Genomic DNA, 22,275 nt, shown 5'->3' on the forward strand with positions numbered 1-22,275 from the left:
CATGTAATCTCTGCCTAAAAACAGCAAGGGGAGGCAGAAGGAGGGAAGAGATGAGGGGAAAAGAGAAAGAAGGCTCTCCTCCCCACATCCCTCTCCCCTCTGAGTCAGCCTGAACATAAACCACAAAAAAGGTCAGAGAAGCAGTGATCCACTCTGAGTAATACCAAAGAAAACCACAAAAAACAAAACAAATCAACACTACTGCCTCAGACAGCCTCCTCTTCCCCAATAGTTGCAGGACCTGCAGGACCTGCAGGACCTGCAGGCCACCACCCCCCCCCTCTCTCCCCCCTCCCAAATTGACCCTCCAGCCCCACCCTGACAGTAATCTCTGCTAGATCAGGTTCCAGCGACTGGCAACCATGCCTAGTTATAATGAACCTTAACAAGCTCCGGACGGTCACCCATAGCGCCAGACAAATGCCCATGCCACTCTTCCCAGATACGGTAGGGCTGCCGCTGAATGAACATGCTCAGAAGGCCGTCTAACCAAAACAAATGGTAGGAAGTAGGAGAGACAAGACCTCTGGAGTCACTGTTGCATAAGAATGTGCTGCATAGAAGCCATAGCGCTCATCATGGAGACAGTGTCATTGTCTTTATTGGTAACACTAGTTGAAGGCAACCACCATCTTCTGTTGAGCTGTAACATTATTCATTAAAAGTCTCAGAGTATCTTATGAGACTAACTGTGACCAAACAAGTGTGTGGTGCGCGTGTGCGTTTGTTCGTTCGTTGTGTGTGTGTGTGTGTGTGTGTGTGTGTGTGTGTGTGTGTGTGTGTGTGTGTACGCATGCGCATACACAGGGGGCAGAGGGAAGTGCAAAGAAATTTAAACATCAGAAGCAAAAAGGAAAAAAGATAAAATTACATTTCCATACATTGTACAAGTTTAAGTATATGACATACTTCACAAATATAAAGTTGCGTGGTGTCCTTGGTCTTCCACTAGGCGCTTCAGGACAAAATAACATTTGGAGTTCACATTATAGCAAGAGGTTAGAAGAATTTGATTGGTGCGAGCGGTCATTTTAGAGATCTGTTTCAGTTGCAATATGTCCAAGAAGATGTGAGGGTGAATAAATAGAACAAAGCTAATCTGAAAAATAAAAACACACTACTGGCCCTCATCTTTTTTTGTAACCTCCCACTCTTCTACATCTCTGAGATGGCAGAGAGAGTACCGGGTAGTACTGTAGACATCTCCTGAGACCATATTCACAATTCACCTCATCTTCTTTCTCTCTCTCATAACCCTTTTTTTCTCTCTTTCCTTACATTGTGCAGTTAAAAACAACTTCAGTGGTGACGCCTGATCTGTTTCCTTCTCCAGTGTTGGCTGATGCCACTCGTTCGTGACGAGGTCTCGTTAAGTTGATGCGTGTTTCGTAGCCTTGTGCCCGAGCTCAGCTGCATTCAGTGACTTGGTAACCGGTGAACACAGGGCCATGCAGATTTTCAAAGTTGCTTTGCATTGCGTTTGTTCATTAGTCATCCCTTCCTCCTTTCCTTCTTTCTTTCTCTTCCTCCATCTCTTTATCTCTCTGTCATCCTGCAGGCATGTCAGTAGCTTAAGGGGAAAAGGACTGGGATGGTGCGAGTCTTCTTTCAGTCCATGCTCCTGTGTACAGTACTAGATCTGTTTCGTGTATGCAATGCGTGTGTTTGAGATGTATCAACTACACAAATTTACGAGTGTGTTTATGTTCTTATGAGTAAAAGGTATGTATGCATGTATGTGTGTATGTGTGTATGTGTCAACCACACTTCTCAGCTACACGTGGGGATGTGTTGTGCCAAGAAAGTCACTAGAGGAGAGACAAACAGGAGAAAAGAACACATGAAAATATACACACACACACACACACACACACACACACACACACACACACACACACACACACACACACAAAATAGAACAGAGAATTAAGCAGCGTCTCATCTCGCCCAACTCTGGTGAAACGTGAAACGTCTCCGCTGAAGGACGAGGGAGGCAGAGAGCTCATTAACTCATTGTCCTCACAATCAATACTTTAATGAGATAGGTACAGTAGGGTTCAATCCAATTGATGATCATTGACCACAGGTCTTACTGTATGGGACAGTAGGGCCGGGTGGTTCTAAGCTCTTCATCAGAGTCAGAGCTCTGACACCATCAAAGTTCCTTTTAATGGGTAAAGGACCAAATTAAGAGCAGTCTTTGAGTCTATGAGAGTGTTGATTACAAAGCCCAATGCTGGCCATTAGGCTTTGTAATCAACAAACTGTGTTAATGAGGGCATGGGTTACAGATCCTGCAAGGGCCAAACAGGGTCTGAATGGCCATTTTGCAGCCCTGTGTTGTACCTGAGTATATGTGGCAGCTCGGGACTCCTGTAGATGAATTTGTGTCGGTAGCCCAGGCTGACGGGGAAAGGGATGAACTGGACCTTGTGTCCACTCAGACTCTTGGACTGGGCAGCGATGTTGTACAGCTGAGCAATGGGAAGAAGAGGTAAGGCGTGAGCACTCACTCTCACACAAACAAAGACACACACACGCACACACACACACACGTTTTCCAGCTGACAACAGATGCTGACTGGCAAATGAAATTCAAAGAAGAAACGGTCATCTGAGAGAATGTGTTATGAGCGGTCTCATGTTAGGAATGTACAACACAGCACAGAGAAAGCAATCATTACAAGAGGGCTTGGAGGAGAAAAACAGTTCCAAATTACTAAGTGGTCTCTGTGTGTGTGTGTGTGTGTGTGTGTGTGTGTGTGTGTGTGTGTGAGCGAGCTTGATCACCCATACCTTCTTTCCAAGGTGGAAGGGTACAACTGTGTCGTCCTCTGCATGCAGGATGAGAACAGGGCACGATATGTGGTTCACGCTGAAACAGCAACAGAAACAGAAAGAGAGAGAGAAAGAAAAAAAGAAAGAAAGGAAGAAAGAAAGAGAGAGAAAGAGAACGACATAGATCTGAGTGAGGCTTAACTCATATGGGAGCATAACAGAGCTTAAAGGAGAAATCCAGCCAATTTTAACACAGAGCTCAGTTGATCATGTTCACAGAATACTGTTGGTCGGAAAAAACTTGAAAAAAATTGGTGCTGTCTGGCACAAGTTAGCCGGCTAGCGGTTAAAGCCGGCAACGTGCCTATAAGCTGTTCTATGAGGGCATGTTCTAAACTGTACCTTTGGGCCTCCTAACAGACTCATAATGTTCAACCCAATAATTGTGAAGGAACAGTAGAAATCCTGTTTTTTGTAAGCCGTCAGCCTACCTGTTCCCGCACGTTGGCTGCTTTAGCCACTAGCCGGCTAACTCGCGTCAGACAGCACCGTTTTTTTCCCACAATTTTTCCGGCCAACAGTATTCTGTGAAAATGATCAACTGAGCTCCGTGTTAAAATTGGCCGGATTTCTCCTTTAAACTCCACATTTTGCAAAGACAAGGCAGCACCCCAAGCAGCATAACCCCAAAAGTGGCCCAACGTGTACCCCATGAAAACACAACAAAAGTAGCTGTCCTATTCTGTTTACCCCACTGAAGATACTGAATGGCTTTCCCCAGGCTTGGCCTTCTTTTCCTGTGTGCACTGGGGTCATACTCTCCTTGGTGAACTTCACAACATGGAGGCAAACTTACTTCTCATCGCTGGCAAATCGAATGTCATTTGCTGTTATGGAATCCAAAAAGAACCAATCAAATCCAGGTAGGTATCTGTAGACCTGTAGCAAGAGTATGAAAAGGAAATGACTTTATAACCGTTTTACCATTAGAATAATGTTTCGAAAGCTTGAAGAGTTACAACAGACATTACATGTTTACCATGGAGAAAGGATGGCTTTTGGCTTCCTCTCGAATATTGGTGAACGGAGACTCCAGTATCAAAGAGTCCGGTGGCGTTCCTGCAAGTTGAAAGGGTTTTGCATTGGGTACTTAATTACCAGGAGATGGAGGAACTGAAACAAATATCAGACTGTAAATAAGATGAAAGGACCACTATATACAGTCTTGTAACTTCCCCCCTCCCACTCACATTGCTATTGACTGGGTCGGGGTAGTGGGGTGGGGGGGGGGGGGGGGGGGGTAATGTGTAATGTGTTGAAACTGAGCTGCCCCTAGAGGTGAAGGGAAACCAATACCTCTGGCTGTAATTCAGGAATCAGAAACCTGAGCCCTAGTGTCAGAACAGGACCTGTGGGTTATCAAGGGTGTGTGTGTGTGTGTGCGTGCGTGTGTGTGTGTGTGTGTGTGTGTGTGCCTAGAAACCACAAAGGATGATCTAGTTTCTCCTCTGCGGTGTGGCATGCCTTCATAGCCACATACCAAACAAGAATGAACCACTGATAACCTTGACTTTGATCTCCATGCTACTGCTGCTGTTGATATGCCTCATCTCTACCTTTAATTCAAGAGCCTATAGTCACTCTCACCCGCCCACCCTCCTCCACCCCCAAAAGCAGTCTTGCACACAGGAAGGACATTCAGACATAGGTCTGCTACTGCACTGTACTGTATATATAGAAGGTTTTTATGGACAAGCTGAACGCGCACTCTGCTGCCAGTGTCCCTTTCTGCTGACCTCTCATTATTCTGCCGAATGGCGCGGCTAGTGTGGTATAGCGCAGCAGGAGCGTGGTGGGGGTGGGGGGGGGGGTCCGAGGGGGAGCAGCAGGTTGAGCTTGAGCCCTGGCTGGGTTAGCAGAGCCTGAAGAACTCAAGGCTACAGGGAGAGAGTGCTAAATTTAGCGCTGGAATAATGAGCACACGCTTACCTCGCTCACACAGATGTCGGACAAGGTTTGTGGCCACGCTGGGGAGGGGGGGGGAAGAGAGAGAGCATCTCATTTGTCACATGAACACATCTTATTAGTCATGATTCAGCAGTTTACCCAGGCGCGCGCGCACACACACACACACACACACACACACACACACACAATTGCCAATTTTGGCTCTTCTTCTGCCTAATTTAAAAATATGTGTTGCATACAAAAAAATAAATATAAATATAAAAATAGAGAAAAAATAATTTGATCTTGTATGTCACTCTGCTTTTGTCAAGGAAGCAGAAAATACAGCATTTGTTTGCAAGTCATTCGTTCACGTGGTCTATCGAGAGCCTAGTTCTCATGGTCCTCATTGATTAGTTTGGAAATGTGGCTCCCTCCCGTGACACCGAGCGACCCTCCAGGCCCACCACTCACCCAGTGCCCAGCGAGTGGCCCCAGATGTAGAGCGGCTTCCTGCCGATCCTCTGCTTCACCCACTGGTAGATGAAGTGGGCATCTGAGGTCATGCCCTTCTCAGAGGGACTGCCTTCAGAATCGCCCCAACCTGAAAAAAAACACACACACACACACACACACTCATAAGTTCCATTCCTGTTGGGTCATGATACATTATGTTACAATGAGCTGTAGAATTCTGAATGAAAAATATTTAAAAAATAAACAAATAAAAATAAAAATGTCACACTTACCCCTATAATCAAATGTGACTACATGGTAGCCCAATGAACTGAGAACCTGATAAACATAGAATGTAGAATTGGGTTAGCATTCCAGAGCATGCCTTATGCCTTTCATGCTCTTTAAACTAGACTCGGATATTTTTCACTTCTGCCATTAAGCTTACAGAAAAGGCTGAAGAATCAACAACAGACAATAAGCCTGAATGCTCATCTGAAATATTTATACATTTTTACAATAAAATACCATGTTCATGGAACAATCCCCTGATGAAAGCTCACCCAAGGCAACAGCACCATGATGGTATTCTTAACATATGGAACCAACTTTTGTCCATATATGCTTCTCTGTCAGATGTTCAGTTGAGTTGAGTTAAATACAAATGTAAACGACAGCAAACAAATGCAGATGCTTTCCACCAGTAGCGGGATCCAGCAGCTAGGTGTGTCCACACTCACCTTATAGAGCTGCACCCTGTGGTCTCCTCCCCTGGAATAGCAGAGATATGGAACTCAGCACACATGACAGGACAGGCGCTGTTCCACGCCTACACTGAAGCCTACACTGTGGGCAGAGGGGGCGGGTGGCGTGTCTCTTGGCAGCCTCGTAGTCATTACCAATTTCAAAAACCAGAGTTGACAGAGTGAGTTCAGAGTTGACAGTTAAGTCCTGTGAGGGCTGAATGTGGGCCACAAAGGGATCACTGAAGCCAAACTTTAATTCAGTACAAAATGGGATCGCTGTCCAGGAAACGTACAAGCCATATTGTGAAGACCCATTTAGTAGGACACTTTATTCAGAGCACGTTCCCAGTGGATCATGTTTGGAGAGTGGGGGTGGTGGTGGATTATATTTTCATTTGAAATTTGGAGTCCAACTACCTAGCTTTTCACACAAGAGAGACTTCAAATCAATGTGCTTATTATAAATACAGTAATACACACTTTTTTTGCTTCCGATACAGAAATCTTGAGGGGGGGGGGGGGGGGGGGAGACACTAACGCCCAGTTTCTTACCTGGTACCAGCGTTTCCGTGGAGATAGAGCATGACTGGATGGAAGGACTGAAGCGTGCTCTCATACCACTCGCGGTCCTTTCCCTGAGCTTCCTTCCACATGTGTGTGGGGACCGTGTGCCTGAGAGACAAACACACACACACACACACACAGAGGAAGATAAATCAGACACTGGAAGAGGACAGGCACAAGAGACACTGCCTCTCAATGAATACTACAGGTTTAGAGGCTGCATTTGTAAGAGTTTGGATAGAGAACAGGGCTTTCTATCTATAATAGAATAGAATAATACAATAATCTATCGATCATTTTATTGTGGGTTTTCCATTCTGCTCTGTATTTCCATTTCTTCTAATGTGCTCAGTAGCAGCCTGTTCCTGTGGTGAACACACTGATGGGTGAAACTTCATGATCATGGCAGTTTATTGTGCACACATCACAAGCTTGCACTTTGGATGTGCAGAGGACCCACGAGCCTGCTCTGTCCTTTTCACTAAAACTAAATGTCCCCCAGCCCTGTGGGCAAGATCCACAAGGTCCTCTGTGTCCTTTCCGCAATCACTCACACAGATAACAGCTGACACAAAGTCTCTTTCCTCACACTCACACACACACACACTCTCCCTGGGCAATAAACTGTGCATCGGTGCCCTCAGACTTAAGGCACTTTTCACACCCTTATGGGTGATGGCTCAAGGGTGAACAAGGAAAAGACGGGGGGGGGGGGGATAGAAAGAAAGAACAGAGGACAGAAAACAAGAACAAAAGCTTCTAATTCTGTCCCTGTGTCCTTCCCCTTGCTCACTCACTAGTGAGGATAAAGGGCACAGGAGCCCTCGAGCATGGGCACTGGTGCCAACGTACCACACGCCGATGTTGATGCCCTCCTCCGGCTGCAGGTAGAAGTTGTGCGTGTGGTTGAGGCCCTGGTCATGGGGCCGCTTCAGGTCGATGAAGTAGGGCATCCGCACTGTGAGGAGAGGAGGAGGAAGAGGAGAAAAGAAAGGAGAGATGGAGAGAGGAAGAGGAGAGGAGAGGGAAAGAGAGGAGAAAATGGAGAAGCGAGGAGAAAAGAGGGGAGGAGAGGAGAGAAAGAATGAGAGAGGAGATGGGGACAGAGGACAGAACAGAACAGGTTAGTTTACAGCTACACCATCATGGCTGGGGACACAGTAACAGAAACAAATGACCCTTGCTGTGAGGCGAGGGATGGGGGAGGGTGGAGTCTGTGGTGGTGATGGGGGTGGGAGGGGGACTGCAGAGTGGGAAGAGTGTGACTGATGCTTTACCAGATAAGGCACCCAGTTAAGACTTCCTGTGCAGACAGGCCTGTGAAGACTAGCGTCATTCACTTCATTTGATATCACTGGCTGCCTAAAGGCTAGCGCTGCCATCACTCGTTACATCCAGAGCAAGAAAACCTGCTTAAAAAAGCTCAATAGTCGCGGCTAGGAGCAGTTCCTATTTACAGCGCCCGAGGAGAATCGTCCCACTAACTGATCTAGTGGAGGGATGGATTTCATGTTACATAAATGCAGTCTGACATATTGAAGCAAAAAGAACAAAAAAAGATCTCCATGATAAAATAAATAAATGTTTTAATAATGATGCTTTCTGAGTGATCACCATGGCTTGGCTCTGTACATTAACTAATAAAACAGCAGACTATTGTGGCCGTTTGTGTGGAGCGTCATGGCAGATGAGCTGCTGACTGAATGAATGAATGTTTTAAGCGCAGGGTGGCTTCTCCCCGGGCCCAGGCAAGCGAGGAGGCTGGGGAGGGCGTTTGGGTTGCAGGTGCCCACAGAGAATATCAGATGGAGCGGCCCGCTTATGCCGCGCCGGCAGATGGAATATCCGCTGCCGCGCTCCACTTCCGTATGGGGTTCCACATAGGGTCCGGTTTCAGGGTCAGTCGACATGTGTTGAATGAATGCTCTCACTCACTCTCACACACACACACTTACATGTGCACACGCGCACACACTCACGTACACACATGCACAGCTGAAAGTCACCCTCAGTAATGTACAATAGTCAATTTAAATCAATAGAATCCTATTTTGTGTAACAGACTGGATTCATGGACTGCATTCAGGACAACACTAAAGTAGTGGTTCTTAACTGGTCTGGCCAAAGATCCTTGATTACCGCTTGAACTCTCTCTGGTCTGGCTTTGGGACCCACAATTTCCCATGTTCATCAAATCACGACCCATATATAACTTCTTAGTGTTCAACTCAAGACAACAGATATGGTGAGCTACATGCTAAGACACGCAAAGTGCCTGTAGTGCAAAGTGCCTGTAGGCCCATTTGTTTGGAACATGCTCATGTTTGTGAAGTCTTCAACTCTAGATGTCACCTTTCAAAGTAGGCTACTCGGCATGTTTGTCTTTGACAGGGGTGCTTGGTTTCCATGTGACATTTTAGTTTAGATGGTTTCATGCCCTCATGTGCCAGCAATTCACTGCACACCACACACTGGGGTTTCTGACCGTCCCATTTTGTTTACTTGTGTTTACCCCTAAAATGATGTCTAACATGACCGGTCACATAAACACTGTCTATCTATGTCCGTGGCAATGACGACATATGAATAAAGTCTATCAAAATAAAGGTCCAATATTAGATTTGATAAGCATTTTAAATGAGCGATTTCTTATTTTTTAACACAAGCTCTGTGACCCACCCAGAACGGTTCCGCTACCCACTTTTGGGTCGCGACCCACCAGTTAAGAAACACTGCACTGCTAAGGATCTGCACACATAGAAATCCTCATAGAGAAAGCTTGAGTGTGGGATCATATCTCCAGCTTGGTTTAAAAAGAAGGCCGTGAATCCTATCTGTGTGTTATGAGAAGACGGCCGAACTCACCAAAATTTAAAAAGACTAGTTTGGCTTGAATGGAGGGGCAGAACTTGATGATGACCGGGATGGCCAGGTAGAAGCCCAGCAACCACATCAACATCCTCCTGAGTCTCCACAGAAGGCCCCTCCTGGAGAACACACACACACACTCATAAGACAAACCATGTCATTGGCAGCAACACTCCTCATCATCAACAACATTTAAGGCAAACCATATTAGTCGCACCAGGTATTTCACAAAGCAACAACAACAAGCAGCTCAATAAAAAAGCAATTGGGCTCCTGGGTGAATGAGCACACAAAAAAACACTGATGGATTACATTTTTATTCCTAACTTGTTTTATTAATGGCATCGCAAATTATATGGAAACAAGCAATCAAACAAATGCGAAAACATTCAGGAAAGGCTTTATGGATTTGTTTTTGGGAAATTCAAAGTCCACCCACCCAACCCAATATGGAATATATGGATATGCAAAAGGCAAATACATGTGAAATGTAGAAGGCTGCATGCCTGGCTGGCTGACTGACTCTCTCGCTCTCCTCCAACCCCCCAGGAGTTTCTGCATCATATGATTCCACACCCGCGCTTCTAATTTGATGATAAGAGCTCCTGACTAATGCAGGGCCTTTAGTGCACAGGAGCTGAGCAGTCGACTCATCATTCTACGGCATGACCCTCACCCCAGCACATACAGTAGTGCACGCCGCCCACATACATTACAAATACCTCCTGCACAGACAGAGCCCAAAAGGAAGCCCATTACAGACAGCTAAAGCAACACCCAGCATTCAGACCTTATTTGAAATTCATGCCCGTTGTACTACTAGGCCTTCTGAAGATACCTCATCCACACAAGACTCTAAACCCAAAGAGCCAGACTCATGTCTAGCTGGCTGAATTTGACACAGATACATGATCATCTGTCTGGGCCATTACAATGTCATGTTCTGGAGAAGCTCAGATACTCAAAACAACATGTACGTATGCTTGTGTGTGCATGTCTGTGTGTAATTTGAGTGGGGAGTGTTTTGTTCCCAATGAGTTGAGGGCTGCCTGGCATCCTTTGGTTTCCCACGGTCTTTGGGCTGGGGGCTGGGTGTCTGACCTGCTTTTACGCCCTCAGCCACACCTGACCGTCAGCCCGCGCTATCGGCAAGCCTCCCCAGGCACAGTGACAGGAGCATTACATCACCACATTTCTATTTGTGTTGCATAAGCCTCCCAGCAGCGTGTGGCGCATAAGCCCGGCATCATGTGTACAAGTGTGTGCCTATCTGTGTGTGTGTGTGTATCTACAGCCAGCCTAGCGAGCAGCCTAACTAGCAGGGGCAGCCTTGGGGACACAGCGCTGCAGGACAGGGGTGGTAATGACGGCATGGTTGCGGTGACTCAGACACAGTGAACACAGGTTTTTTCTGGGTGGGAGTTATTTTGTGTTGGGGGGGGAGGGGGGGGCCTTACCCCTGTGGGAGGCAGCAGAAGGTGATGAGGCCTGGGCCCACGCATACTGCCAAGGCCCTGTTGTGCAAGAACACAAACAGCGGTGACTGCAATGAAGGTTTGTTTAAAAGTGTACTGTGATTCTTAACTGATAGACATTTGCTCCTCGTGGTCCTTTCCGTGTTTGTGATTGTTTTTTAGCATACAACCAGTCCTGGGTCTGCAGATGTGTAATAAACACAATGGCTTGCAAGAGGTCATATACCATTTCAACCGCACAACATGCTGCTTCTTTTTGCCAGAATCAAAGAGAACCAGTAATTCTATATGTTACTCCTCATGACAATACATTGTCTCACCATACCCCCAGAAGGTGTGTGTGTGTGTGTGTGTGTGTGTGGTGGTGGTGGGTGAGGGGAAGTAAGTTGGTCCTTGATTCAGCAGTCGATGACCTCTTTTGCCCTCCGGTGACCTTTGGGTCCGGTGCAGAGCTGTGGGCACTGACATGTCATGATGAGGTGGCTCAACCGTCAGTCAGCCAGGGAGGTAGCACATTGCCATGGCAACCCTCAGGCCACACACTCACATGGACTGCTTATTTCAAACTAAAGGTAGGGCATAACCTTTAGAGCCCTGGCCTCTATATACACATACATAATGATGCATGTGTGAGTGTGTAAGAATGTCATGTGACTTGAGCATGAATAAGCCATATAGGGGTTTGTGCCAACAAGATATCTGGAACTGCATGGTTATTTCTCTGTGAGAAATAATCTATTGGAATAACTAGTCTTTGTTTATGTCCAGTTCCTTCCTGTGGTTCTGTAATAAAAAAGTCAGCACAGCAGTACCTTTGAACCTATAATTATTCCCTATGTAAAAAACACAGAATGTACTTTGTGCTGGACCCAACAGGAGCAGCAGTGGCCTTTCATTACCCAGATCGCATGGTAGCCTTGATATCAGTCAGTCACTGTTGCTCTTGTTTTCCAGTCTTCCTAAGAGAAACGTGATTCTAACTAACAAACATAAACAAAAATATTTGACTCTCTCCCTCTCTGACAGACACACACACTCTCTCTCCACCCCAACTCACTCACTTTATCTCTTTTCCTGTCTCCTGCTCTCTCACACTCAGCTATCTGTACTTACTGTAGATGTGTCTTGTGCAGTGAAGTCTGTGTGAGATGCCAACGCCCTCTGACAGAGTGCACCGAGAGCTCTTCCTTGGCACCATGAATTATGCAGCTCATTTGAAAAGAGACTTTTAGACTCATACAATGCCATTGAGGAGCCGGGGTGAGACTGATAAAGAGAGACATGGAGAGAGAGACAGAGAGAGAGGGTGCGCTCAGAGACACAGGGAGACAAAAAAACAGGGGCAGGTAAAGTGAGATTGAACGCAAAAAGTTAGTGAGGGAATGAGAGAAAGAGAGTTGTGTTGGTGTGTGAATTGTGTTGGTGTGTGAATCTGTGAGTGTGTCTGTGTCAGTGAGCGAGTGAGTGATGCTAATGTGCAATTGTTTACCCTCCTCTTCACATCTTAAAAGGATGCCAATAAGACTTTCTCAGGCTTACCAAGGCATAGGCCTACCCAAACCTTCACCTGGTCTGTAACATCACCAGGCTACGCCCCTGATAGAGACAGAAGAGAATCAAACCACTCCACCTACCCTTCACACACAAACCTCTAACTGTGTCCTCATGATGTGAAATGGAAAAGGGACTGAGATCATTGTGTGACACAGAGAAACAGGATGGTTGTGGCGAGGCCTCCTGCATCATGACTGTGTGTGTAGGCAGTAGGCAGCATGTCAGCCTCTCTGGGTCCACCCAGCTGAGCTTTGAACCAGGCCACAGGGGAGGACCGCTTCCTGGAGGCCTGCCTATGCTGGGAGGCGTCTCTGTTGCCCTGATGGATTAAACTCACGGGGTTTCTTATTCTAAATGCATGTGTGTGTGTGTGTGTGTGTGTGTGTGTGTGTGTGTGTGTGTGTGTGTATGTGGGTGGGTGGGTGTTAGCATAACAGTGACCTGCTGCTTCAGCTGTGGTGCATGCTGTAAGTTGTGAATAACCTGATGTCTATTAATCAATTCCGTGTCTTTGCATGGACCAGGGGAGCAAATGTTAGTGTTTGTTCCGGTGGGTGTGTGTGTGTGTGTGTGTGTGCGTGTTTCCCTGGTGAGTGTGATCACTCCTCCACATGGAGTGGAAAGAGGAAAGATGGAAACACCTGCTATTCAAAACATGGCTTCACAAAGCCCTGACCAAAGTCTGGCTTGACTGGACAGTCACTGTCCTCCTACCTCCCAACCCACCCTCACAACCCCACCCCCAAAACCAGGCCAACAGATGGTAGCCAGAACTGTGGAGCATGTGAGGTGGAGCCTCCACCTCCGCCAAACACATCACACTCAAATATACACCGCTCATGTTGGCTGCAGCAGAACTAACCTCACATCCACCTTCAGCACAAATCAATATGTCAGCAGCACAGAGTCTTATCAGCTATTGTTCAATAGCCTCCTACAATGAAGGGTCGCCCATGTCCTCATCTGATCTGTAAAATGACCAGGTGCTGCCATGCAGAGCGTGGGAGGGAGAGACTAATACAGGAGGAGAGAGAGAGAGAGAGAGAGAGAGAGAGAGAGAGAGAGAGAGAGAGAGAGAGCGCGAGGTGTGATGTGTCTGTGATCCGCTGTGCAGAGTAGACTGAAATACCTGCACGTTTAACACCCTTCCAGCTAATGTATTTAGTGGAGCAGCCAGTCACACAAATCTTCTGCCATCTGGCCCTTATTATGCTCGCGGACATGAAAGGGTGGGGGTGCTCCACACGTCCCGCCGGATGAGACTTATCAGCGGCTTGGTGCAAGACCACTTAAGGCATCCTTGCATGTCCAAAAAGTCCTCCATGGAGCGGAAAAACAAATACTTTCTAGGATTGTGTAGGACTTTCTAGTCTACACATTTATCGTGGCATAATTCATTGATATTGGCAAACACAAAAAGATATCCTCTTTAACTGATGGTGATGAAGTACTTGTTATTGGTTACTGTTAGACTAAAGTCCTGACTCCCCCCCCACCTCCCCCACACACACACTCCCGGTCACCCTCGCCCTGGCCAAGGTCAGTGCGGCTGGGAGGACCTTGAGACACCCGTGGCTGGCAGAATGGGTGCAATCAGAGCCGGTGCGCTAATGCACCCTGACAACGGAGGAGGAGGAGGAGGAGGAGGAAGAGGAGAGGGCATTTCAGAGCAGGACTGCCACGGCGGCACCATCTGCCTCCATCATAGCTGGGCCTGAGGATGAGCGGGAGTGGGTAAATGGGGTCTGGAGGGAGCCGGGTTGAAATGCGGTTCGGGGGTCAGATGTTTTATTGGGGGGGGGTTAGGGTTTGGGGGGGGGGGGGGGGGAGGCGGAGGGGATGCTGTGTGCAGAACAGTCACACTGCAACTAAAGCCCGACCGATATGGGATTTTGAAGACAGATACTGATTACAATATTTGAGGATTTCAAAAAACAATAAACGATAAATAAGCCAATATTCATTTTTAACAAACATAATGTAAAAATGTACTCTAATATTTAACATATTGAAAAAAGTTCTGATTCCAAATGAAAGGCTCTTACAATAAATTATGAAATAATTATTATAAATGTGGGACATTCTACTAGAAATGTACATTTCCTGTTCTGGGATTGTTTCAGTGAATGAAACTTGTATAATACAAAAATGTCGTAAAGTGACTAGATGATCGATTTCTAGGAGTTGTTCTGTGAAAGGATATGTAATTCATTAGGCTCTCTGATCGTTCACATCAATATATTAAAAACATGAAATTAAACATAAATTCAAGAAATAAATGGAAATGTACAACTGTCTGCAAGTTTTTGTCATGCCCCATCATGGTTACATAAAACACTACATAAAAAATGTGCTTTCCAAATGTGCTTTTAAAAGACTGTGACATCATTTAGCCAAGGTGATACTGAAATTGGTCAAGCGTAAGTTCTTTCATTAAATTATTTGCTTTTAAACTTTTATTTTTTGCATGCTGTTTTTGAAGTGAACAATCTAAAGGGTCAGGGCCCATTACACTAAAATATTAAAGGAAATAATGGAATTGTTGTATATCTAAAAAAGGTCACTAGACTCCATGCTTACATGCTAACAGTTTTGATTCTAGCATGTTCTCAGGCATAGAAATGGCCATTAAATTGACTGACTGTGCGGTCCCGTCACGTCAGGCCCTGTATATACGTCACGTCAGCCCTACATAACTGCCATAGATGGCGCGTAACGGGGCCTGACAAATATCTTTGACAAATATCTTTTCAAGATATTTGCTTTATGATGCCATTTTTTGTGTTTTTTACATACCATTAGCAGCATTAAACTGGACAGTTTTAAAAATGTAAGGAGTAGAAAGTAGATATTTCAGTATCCACAGTAAAGTACAGATTAGGCCACACGTACTGGATTTTTACCAGGATTGTTCTTTTTTTTGAGTGACTGTCCCGGATAATTAATAATAAAAAATGAAACGGCTATTCGGTTTTGTTCCTGGTTGAGTTTATCATACATCAACTCCTGTGTAGCCTACATACACAGACATGAAAGGCATGCTTTTTGTTGATTGACAGCAGAAAATTGGTTTATCTTATGACCTAGCAACTGATGCGCAACCACAGCTATGACCCCAGACCCCATTTTGTAGTTACACGCGTCTGTCTAGTAGCCTAGTTGCTCTATAATGTAGAAAGGGACAGCAGCAGGGAAAGAAGTCCAAAGCGAGTGTGTGTGTCTGCGTCAAGGAGTGCATCAGAGCAAATCTAGGTAAGAGACCATAGGAAATGTTTCAACATGGTATATAGGCTACTACACAGTACTGCCGCTCCCAACACCCGCATCATGCACAAGGGCACCAAGGGAACAGAGGGGATATGTAGCCAATAAAAAGCTTTACTTGAACTGCTGTTCTCTCTTCGAGGATGTTTACGATGTCAAAATGCACCAACTCCGTGTTACATGGAAGGAAGATACTCTAATTAATTGGGAACGCAAATTGTGTGCGCATCTGAAAGAGAGAGAGAGGCTGGCAAGCTTCAGGTGGCTCGTCATTGTTATTATCTCCTTTTTAATAGATCTGATCATATCTGATTGTAATAACTTAGTATTATGCATAGTATTGTTAATATTGTGACAAACAAGTCTAGAGTTTATGGATTAGCCTTATATCTTACAAGAGCTGCTGAAAGGGCTTTATGAGAATCGTTTAGACTGAGTGACCTTAAAGTGACAATGCACCATATAAGTTAACAATGCGAATGTAGTTTTTTCTACTCATAAGCCTCATTTGCTGTGGAGTCCTTGCATCATCGCTACTTACAAGCATTGTCTACTGGAAAATAAGATGGAGGATCAGTAGTTCACATTCCATTACTTAAATTAAAATAGTTATCAGATGATATAAATGGCCATACGGATAGATCGGCAAATAGCACCGGTAATATCAGCACACTGATTTTAATCGTCAAAAATTGTCTCTGAGAAAGCCTGTTTCTGCATCGTTAACGGACACTGTTTGGTTTCCTTATCCAACTAAGACAGTTAACAGTAACAAGGTGGGGTCACTATAATAATCCCCATTTTCTCAAAGGGGTAAAGATTGTTAAGCAAACATTTCACACATGACAGAGATAAATGAGCCAAAGGAAGACATCAAGATGCTACATACTATTCCTATTTATGCACCAGCATGCAAAATTTGAGCCTCCTACATGGTTTAGTTCTGGCGCTGTGGGATTGTGAACTTTGACAAAAAAAAAGAGGCCGAACAAAATCAACACCCCCCTCCCCCTGTAAAACTATCTGTATCTTGGAAAGTATTGACCTTATATAAGAGTAATTTTACAGTGTGTCTCCTGGGTAACATAGGTACACCTGGTAATTTTTTCAGAATTTTTTGAGACCTAAGTGCGTGGGCCCTGGTTGAATTGACATGGAATGACCCTACTTATTTCTGCAACAATCAAAGAGATATGTTTGTCTTTTGTAATATGTATCTTACAGTAGCTCAGTACTTCTGCGAGTAATCTTAGATATCTGGAAAGAGCCTTGTTTCTAAAATTGTACAACCGCAACTGGCACTGCACCTCCCCCATGCATGCATATAGGTGCGCACGCGCACGCATACACACACACGCACACACACACATGCATGCATGCACACACGCACAACAGACACTCCACCGAGGAGCGATGCTGGTGAGCAAAAAGGATAAAAAAATATCTGCAGTTCATGACACAGCCAATCTACAGGCACAAGCTCAACACACAGACACAGATTCAAAGAGGGAGAGGGAGAGAGAAAGAAAACAGAACATGGCTTATCAAAACACACCAATTCAGATTTGCTTGAGTGAACAAACAGCTTATTCAAAATATACACTTAAGTCTCTGGCCAACAATGTGTCTCCCTGCTGTGTGTATTGTGCTGGATGTAGCACAATACACGGCTTTATCAGCTGCCTTGGCTCAGGTCAGTCTCCGCAGCAACGTGCTGTTGCACCCACTCCTTCAGAGCGAGCCACTGCTTGGTTATGGTTCTTAGAGAAGACTGTCCTAAGAACTTTTATCAGCTGCTGATCCTTGGGTATAGTTCTAGATAAGACAAAGAACCAATTTTGAGAACTCTCAGGTGATCTGTGGGTAGAATTTTGGATAAAATAAAGCATTGCTGCTAAATAATTCTAAGTTGATCTGTGAGTGTCCAGTACATTGGCGGTTCAGGCACTGATTTAACACAGGCTTCTAGCCTGAAGGGCATCATGAGTAAGGGCTTCATTCTGATCCATGAAAAATGACAAGACGGAAACGACAAGAAAAATTGCCGTCTCGTGTCACAACAAGGATGGATGGAGGAAAGCCACTGGGAGATGCTTCCGGAAGAAAAAGGAGCCGTCTGTGGCCCTCACACAGGCCACTTCAGTGGGACCCGTCAGGTGTGCTAAGATAAACTACCTGCAGCAACCTCCAAACTCTCCACAGAAGTTACAGGTCAGGGAGAGAGAGCGTGAGAGAGAGAGAGACAGAGGGAGTGTGTGTGTGTGTGTGTGAGAGAGAGAGAGAGTCCACACAGTAAGACAGTGGCTGAGCACTTGGCTGGGAGGCCTCTTTGCTGCAGAACAAATCAATCAGCTTTAATAGAGCGATTAAGCATTAGGGCTCTTACTGACAAACTGTGGCTGAATTTGTTAGTTAATGCATGCACAACGGCACAGGACTGCAAGTCTTCCTATTTCTATCAACAAGCCCCTTTTGATTATGTAACACAGACTCCTGGTTTAAAATAGATGCCCTCTGAGTTTTGTACAAAATGCACAGCCTTCCTGTTTTGTGCTGTATATTTCAAAGCTGTACCGTGGATCACTCTATCAGCAATTGTAAATCTGCAAAGCTGTAAATCATGTTGTCTCAGGGAATCATAATTCAAATTTCCTTCCTTACTATACTTATACTTAAATCAATGACCACAACCACCCGACTGAAAAAGAGGTATCTATGTGACCTAAATATAGGCTAGACAGTGAGTGCAGTGCTGAAAACCATGGAAAAAAATATATAAAAGGTATTTCCCCATCTCTGTTGCTTAGCCGCCATAATGCACAATGACAGTGAAGTCAAAGCCACCACATGCAGAGCACAGCCTAAGGGGAGAGGAGAACAGAGTCAGGTGGCAGGGATGCAACCCTGGCAGGCGAGTTCTTCGAGACCCACTGTGGAGCTGGGGAGGAGGTAGGGGATACAGTGCCACGCACTTTTAAATCCTATTCAGATGTATGCTGAACCAAGAATGGTTTGAATGGTTTGAGGAAGACAGACAATAAGAGGGTAACTGGAGTAAATGAGCAATCTCTCTCTCTTGCTTTCTCTCTTTTACACAAACATAGACATACACACACAGTTTTTTCCTTTTGTTGAGTCCTCAGCATTCTTCAGTCTTTCTTCCTTCTTATTTCCCCCCACATTCTACCTCTCTCTTCCCCTATTTTTTCATCTCCTTCCTTCTCCATGCAAAAAGAAGAGGGTCAGCTAAAACCCAGTGGCAGATAGCTTTGTACACTATAGCCTACAAAAAAAAGAAAAAAATATTGCACAAGGCTTCTTTACAGTCCCACCAATGGAACATGGCAACTAACGAAGTAACTTAAAACAGCACTGTTTCTTTCTGCTGCCTTTTAGTGGTTCCAGAATATATTCTAGAGTTCATTGAACTTGAGTGAAAAAGAAACAGGTTACTAGTTCTAACAGAGTTCAAAGCATGACTCAGAGAACCGATCTGTCTGGGTCTTTATGAGGGATGTGGCAATCCTGTGGAGACATGCAACTGTCCACTATCAGTGAGTGAAACTCAATGAGATCGTCCAGTCCCTGGTACAAAGAGGATGGGTATATATAGTTACTGTCCAAATGAGCAGAGCACAAAGGTGTGCGATTTCACATCTAGTGTCGAATCACAGGAGGACAGCACTCTGTGTCTTCTGCCGGCTGGTGTGTGTGTGTGTGTGTGTGTGTGTGTGTGTGTGTGTGTGTGGGGGGGGGGGGGGGGGGGGTACAGAAAAGAGTGACTTCCTCCACAGCAACAGTTCAATAAAACTAAATCTAAGACTATCTCTCCTCTGGAAGCCTTTCTGCTGCTTCTTTGCTTTGCCCACATGTGTATGCCGGTCATATCTACAGAGCGGCTGCTACGCTTCCAAACACCCCTGAGCAAGCCAGCATATTTGAATAAAGCCTAAGGGTACTGTACATGCCAGCAGGAAACTGTTTTTCATCTGCTAGTAATTTTTTGTTAAATGAGATGAATGACTAGCGTGGAATGACTTGGAAGATGGCTACTATTGCAAATCAGGCCATAAGCTTCAACCTTACGTGATAAAACAGAGGATGCAGGTCATGGGTATGGAGAAGCTTTTTTGCTGACTTGGCGTCCTATTCACCTAATACCCTGTCTGACGCACTGAGCAGGCGGAGGGCTGCTTCCTCTGAGCTAAACCCAGACTGTCCTCACAAACAGAACAGCTTTGCGCCACACAAGTGCTCTTCACGAGATCTGTGCAGTGTTAGAGTAAGAGAGAGCTGTTTAATGTCACACTATCAGGGTTCCCACTCTAAGTCAAATGTAAAATTCCATGAGATTTCCCTGACTTTCCCTGACAAAAAAATGAATTCCCATGACTTACTATATAATTAATAGTACACTGGTCCTTTTGGGGCGATATTTCAAACCTTACATAGGTATTGGTTTATCAACAACACAAATTAACAGCATACTTCCCGACATAAATGTAACACTAATGTGTTAAATATTTTAAACATGAGCTTCAATTGTCTAATGACTAAAGTAAGTAAAAGTCAAATCAATATCAATTAATTCAACACTAGACACTCAGGACTGTATTAATACCAGACGTTCAACTTAAGACTGGGGATAATTGTGAAATTCCCAGCTCTGAGAACACAGGCCATTTAAAATGACATGAGCAACACAGGGCATGTGAGGCCCCTTTATGTACCACTATGTGCTCCTTATTTAATGACATTAGTGTGTAAATTAGACTCTCTCACAGGACTCACAATTCAGGATCAGGGGTAGTGGTTACACAAACCAGAATCAAAATCAATCAAAGACCACTGCCCATGTGCACATGAGGAGAAGAGGAGTGGACATTAATCCCACTTAAGTGACACCCATCACTAGCCTATTAATGTAAGTCATTATAAATATCTACAAAACAACTGTGTCATCAAGGATTTTTTAAGTCTCAGATGTAGTAAGTGCCCACTGTTGACCTTTAAGCTTGTAGCATGCAAGCAGCATCAGCGTGCTGTACTCAATGTAAGCACTGGTTAAAGCTTCTTTGGTAGAACAGCCTTCTATTTTTATTGACACCATCTCAACTACCTTTACTGTGGAGTGCAAGTCACCAGACACCCCACCCAGCGTTGTTGCTCCAGACACGAGTGAAATTAGATAGGCTACTTTTTGATTCAAAAAGATGAGGTCGTTTCGAACTTAAGGACTTGGTTCCCCATGAATTCCTCTGCTCTAACTACATCTTAACACCGGGAAAGTGTCAGTAACCTATATGTATGCAACGCATGAGACACAAAACTACATTCTACATTGAAATAACAAGTCTGATTGATCAATACGTTTATTTATGTCTACCCCAAGTGAGACTCCTTTGAGAGCTACTGTGGAGCTTGGAGAGCTACATAACTCGTCTGGCACTGTAGTTAATAAGATTAACGAAATAATTAGCAAGCAAGAGCAGGCACCGAGCAGTTTGTTAGTTACAACGCGTCGATATCTCTCACCTTCTGAATGCTCTCCCCATCGTCTTGTCCGGGTCTGCAGAATTGTACTGGGCTCCAGAGTCTGTGTTCCCCTCTCCTATCTTGTTACAGTATTTCAGACTGCTGTCCGGCAATGTTTTGGTAACAGAGCTGTCATTATCTTGAGTGGGCGAGTTATTCCGCTTTCGCATCACTGAAATCTGAAGGACCAATTAAAAAATATAAAGCAAATATAACCGCAGCAACAAATAACGCTTCAACCTTGCTTAATGTCGTTCGCTAAACGATGCCGGTTTGTTCGCTAAAGACGGAGGGAGCTGCTGTTGTTGAAAAACGCTTCGAAGTGCAGAAGGCAGTGTACGCCACCAATCCCTCTACCGTTGTATCCACTCCCAGCGCAACCGACATTCAGCACTTTTTCTACATTGTTTGCAGAAGTCCTATATCTGCAGAGACCAGCTGATCAATTCAACCTTTCCCCTAAGTTGCAACTGCAGCCAATCAGAGAAGACCTGTCAGCCATGTTTGCGACAGTCGTAAAGTTAGCTAAATATGTAGCTGTAATCATATGCTCGTAAAGTTAAGTCAGTTTAAATACTACATCTTTAATTTCCCTACATGCTACTTGTCAAAACTACTTGAAATACTGTTGAAGAAAAACTTAGGGTTATCAAGACATTCAAATGTGTACTTGTCTATTGCTTACATCACAAAACGAAGGGGTTAGCTTGCTAGTTAGCCTAGACGGGAGGATCATAGAATTTCGAGTAACTTTAGCACATTTTAAAGTTGGTGGCTCTGGCTCTTTAGTAAGGCAGTTGTTTTCAAGTAAGAGCAGATGGTTTTAGATCTAGAGCTTCAAATCGCCCATACAAACGAGAAAACTTCCACCAATGTGCATTCGCATAATACAAGCACTTACATGTTTAGCCACCAGAGGCAGACACTTTGCTTTATGCACGGTTGAGCTAACCCTAGTTGATTCGGCTTTAATGTTAGCCAACTACTAACGTTCAATGTGTAGATCAGCCAGAATGTTACAAAACGTAATTATGGTAAGAAATCAACTACATTTGTTTAAAGTATACTGACAATATAAATTAGTTTAC

At 44.8% G+C, this 22,275-nt stretch overlaps 1 protein-coding gene across 1 annotated transcript; it reads right to left on the reverse strand.

Moving 5' to 3' along the window:
* Positions 1 to 288: 288 nt before the first annotated feature.
* On the reverse strand, positions 289 to 22,128 carry abhd12 (abhydrolase domain containing 12, lysophospholipase). The gene is made up of 16 exons (XM_042065236.1): positions 22,089 to 22,128; positions 21,188 to 21,366; positions 11,948 to 12,100; positions 10,817 to 10,873; positions 9,357 to 9,478; positions 7,344 to 7,449; positions 6,480 to 6,599; positions 5,922 to 5,952; positions 5,475 to 5,520; positions 5,200 to 5,329; positions 4,768 to 4,805; positions 3,818 to 3,897; positions 3,635 to 3,717; positions 2,797 to 2,875; positions 2,347 to 2,474; positions 289 to 1,808 (listed from the first exon to the last, which is right to left on the reverse strand). The coding sequence occupies exons 2-16, from the start codon at positions 21,355 to 21,357 to the stop codon at positions 1,775 to 1,777; spliced, it is 1,377 nt and encodes a 458-aa protein (XP_041921170.1). The 5' UTR covers positions 21,358 to 21,366; positions 22,089 to 22,128; the 3' UTR covers positions 289 to 1,774.
* Between the last annotated feature and the right edge of the window lie 147 nt (positions 22,129 to 22,275).

Source organism: Alosa sapidissima, chromosome 16, assembly GCF_018492685.1.
Source record: "Alosa sapidissima isolate fAloSap1 chromosome 16, fAloSap1.pri, whole genome shotgun sequence".
Taxonomy (NCBI): domain Eukaryota; kingdom Metazoa; phylum Chordata; class Actinopteri; order Clupeiformes; family Clupeidae; genus Alosa; species Alosa sapidissima.

What these genes read in the sequence shown, in the direction of transcription:
- abhd12 (XM_042065236.1), bottom strand. Translation starts at nt 21,357, where the DNA reads ATGCGAAAGCGGAATAACTCGCCCACTCAAGATAATGACAGCTCTGTT. An exon ending in CACGGAAACGCTGGTACCAG is followed by an intron (nt 5,953 to 6,479) that starts GTAAGAAACTGG and finishes CTGCTATTCCAG; the next exon opens with GGGAGGAGACCACAGGGTGC. An exon ending in AGTCACATTTGATTATAGGG is followed by an intron (nt 5,330 to 5,474) that starts GTAAGTGTGACA and finishes GTTTTTTTTCAG; the next exon opens with GTTGGGGCGATTCTGAAGGC.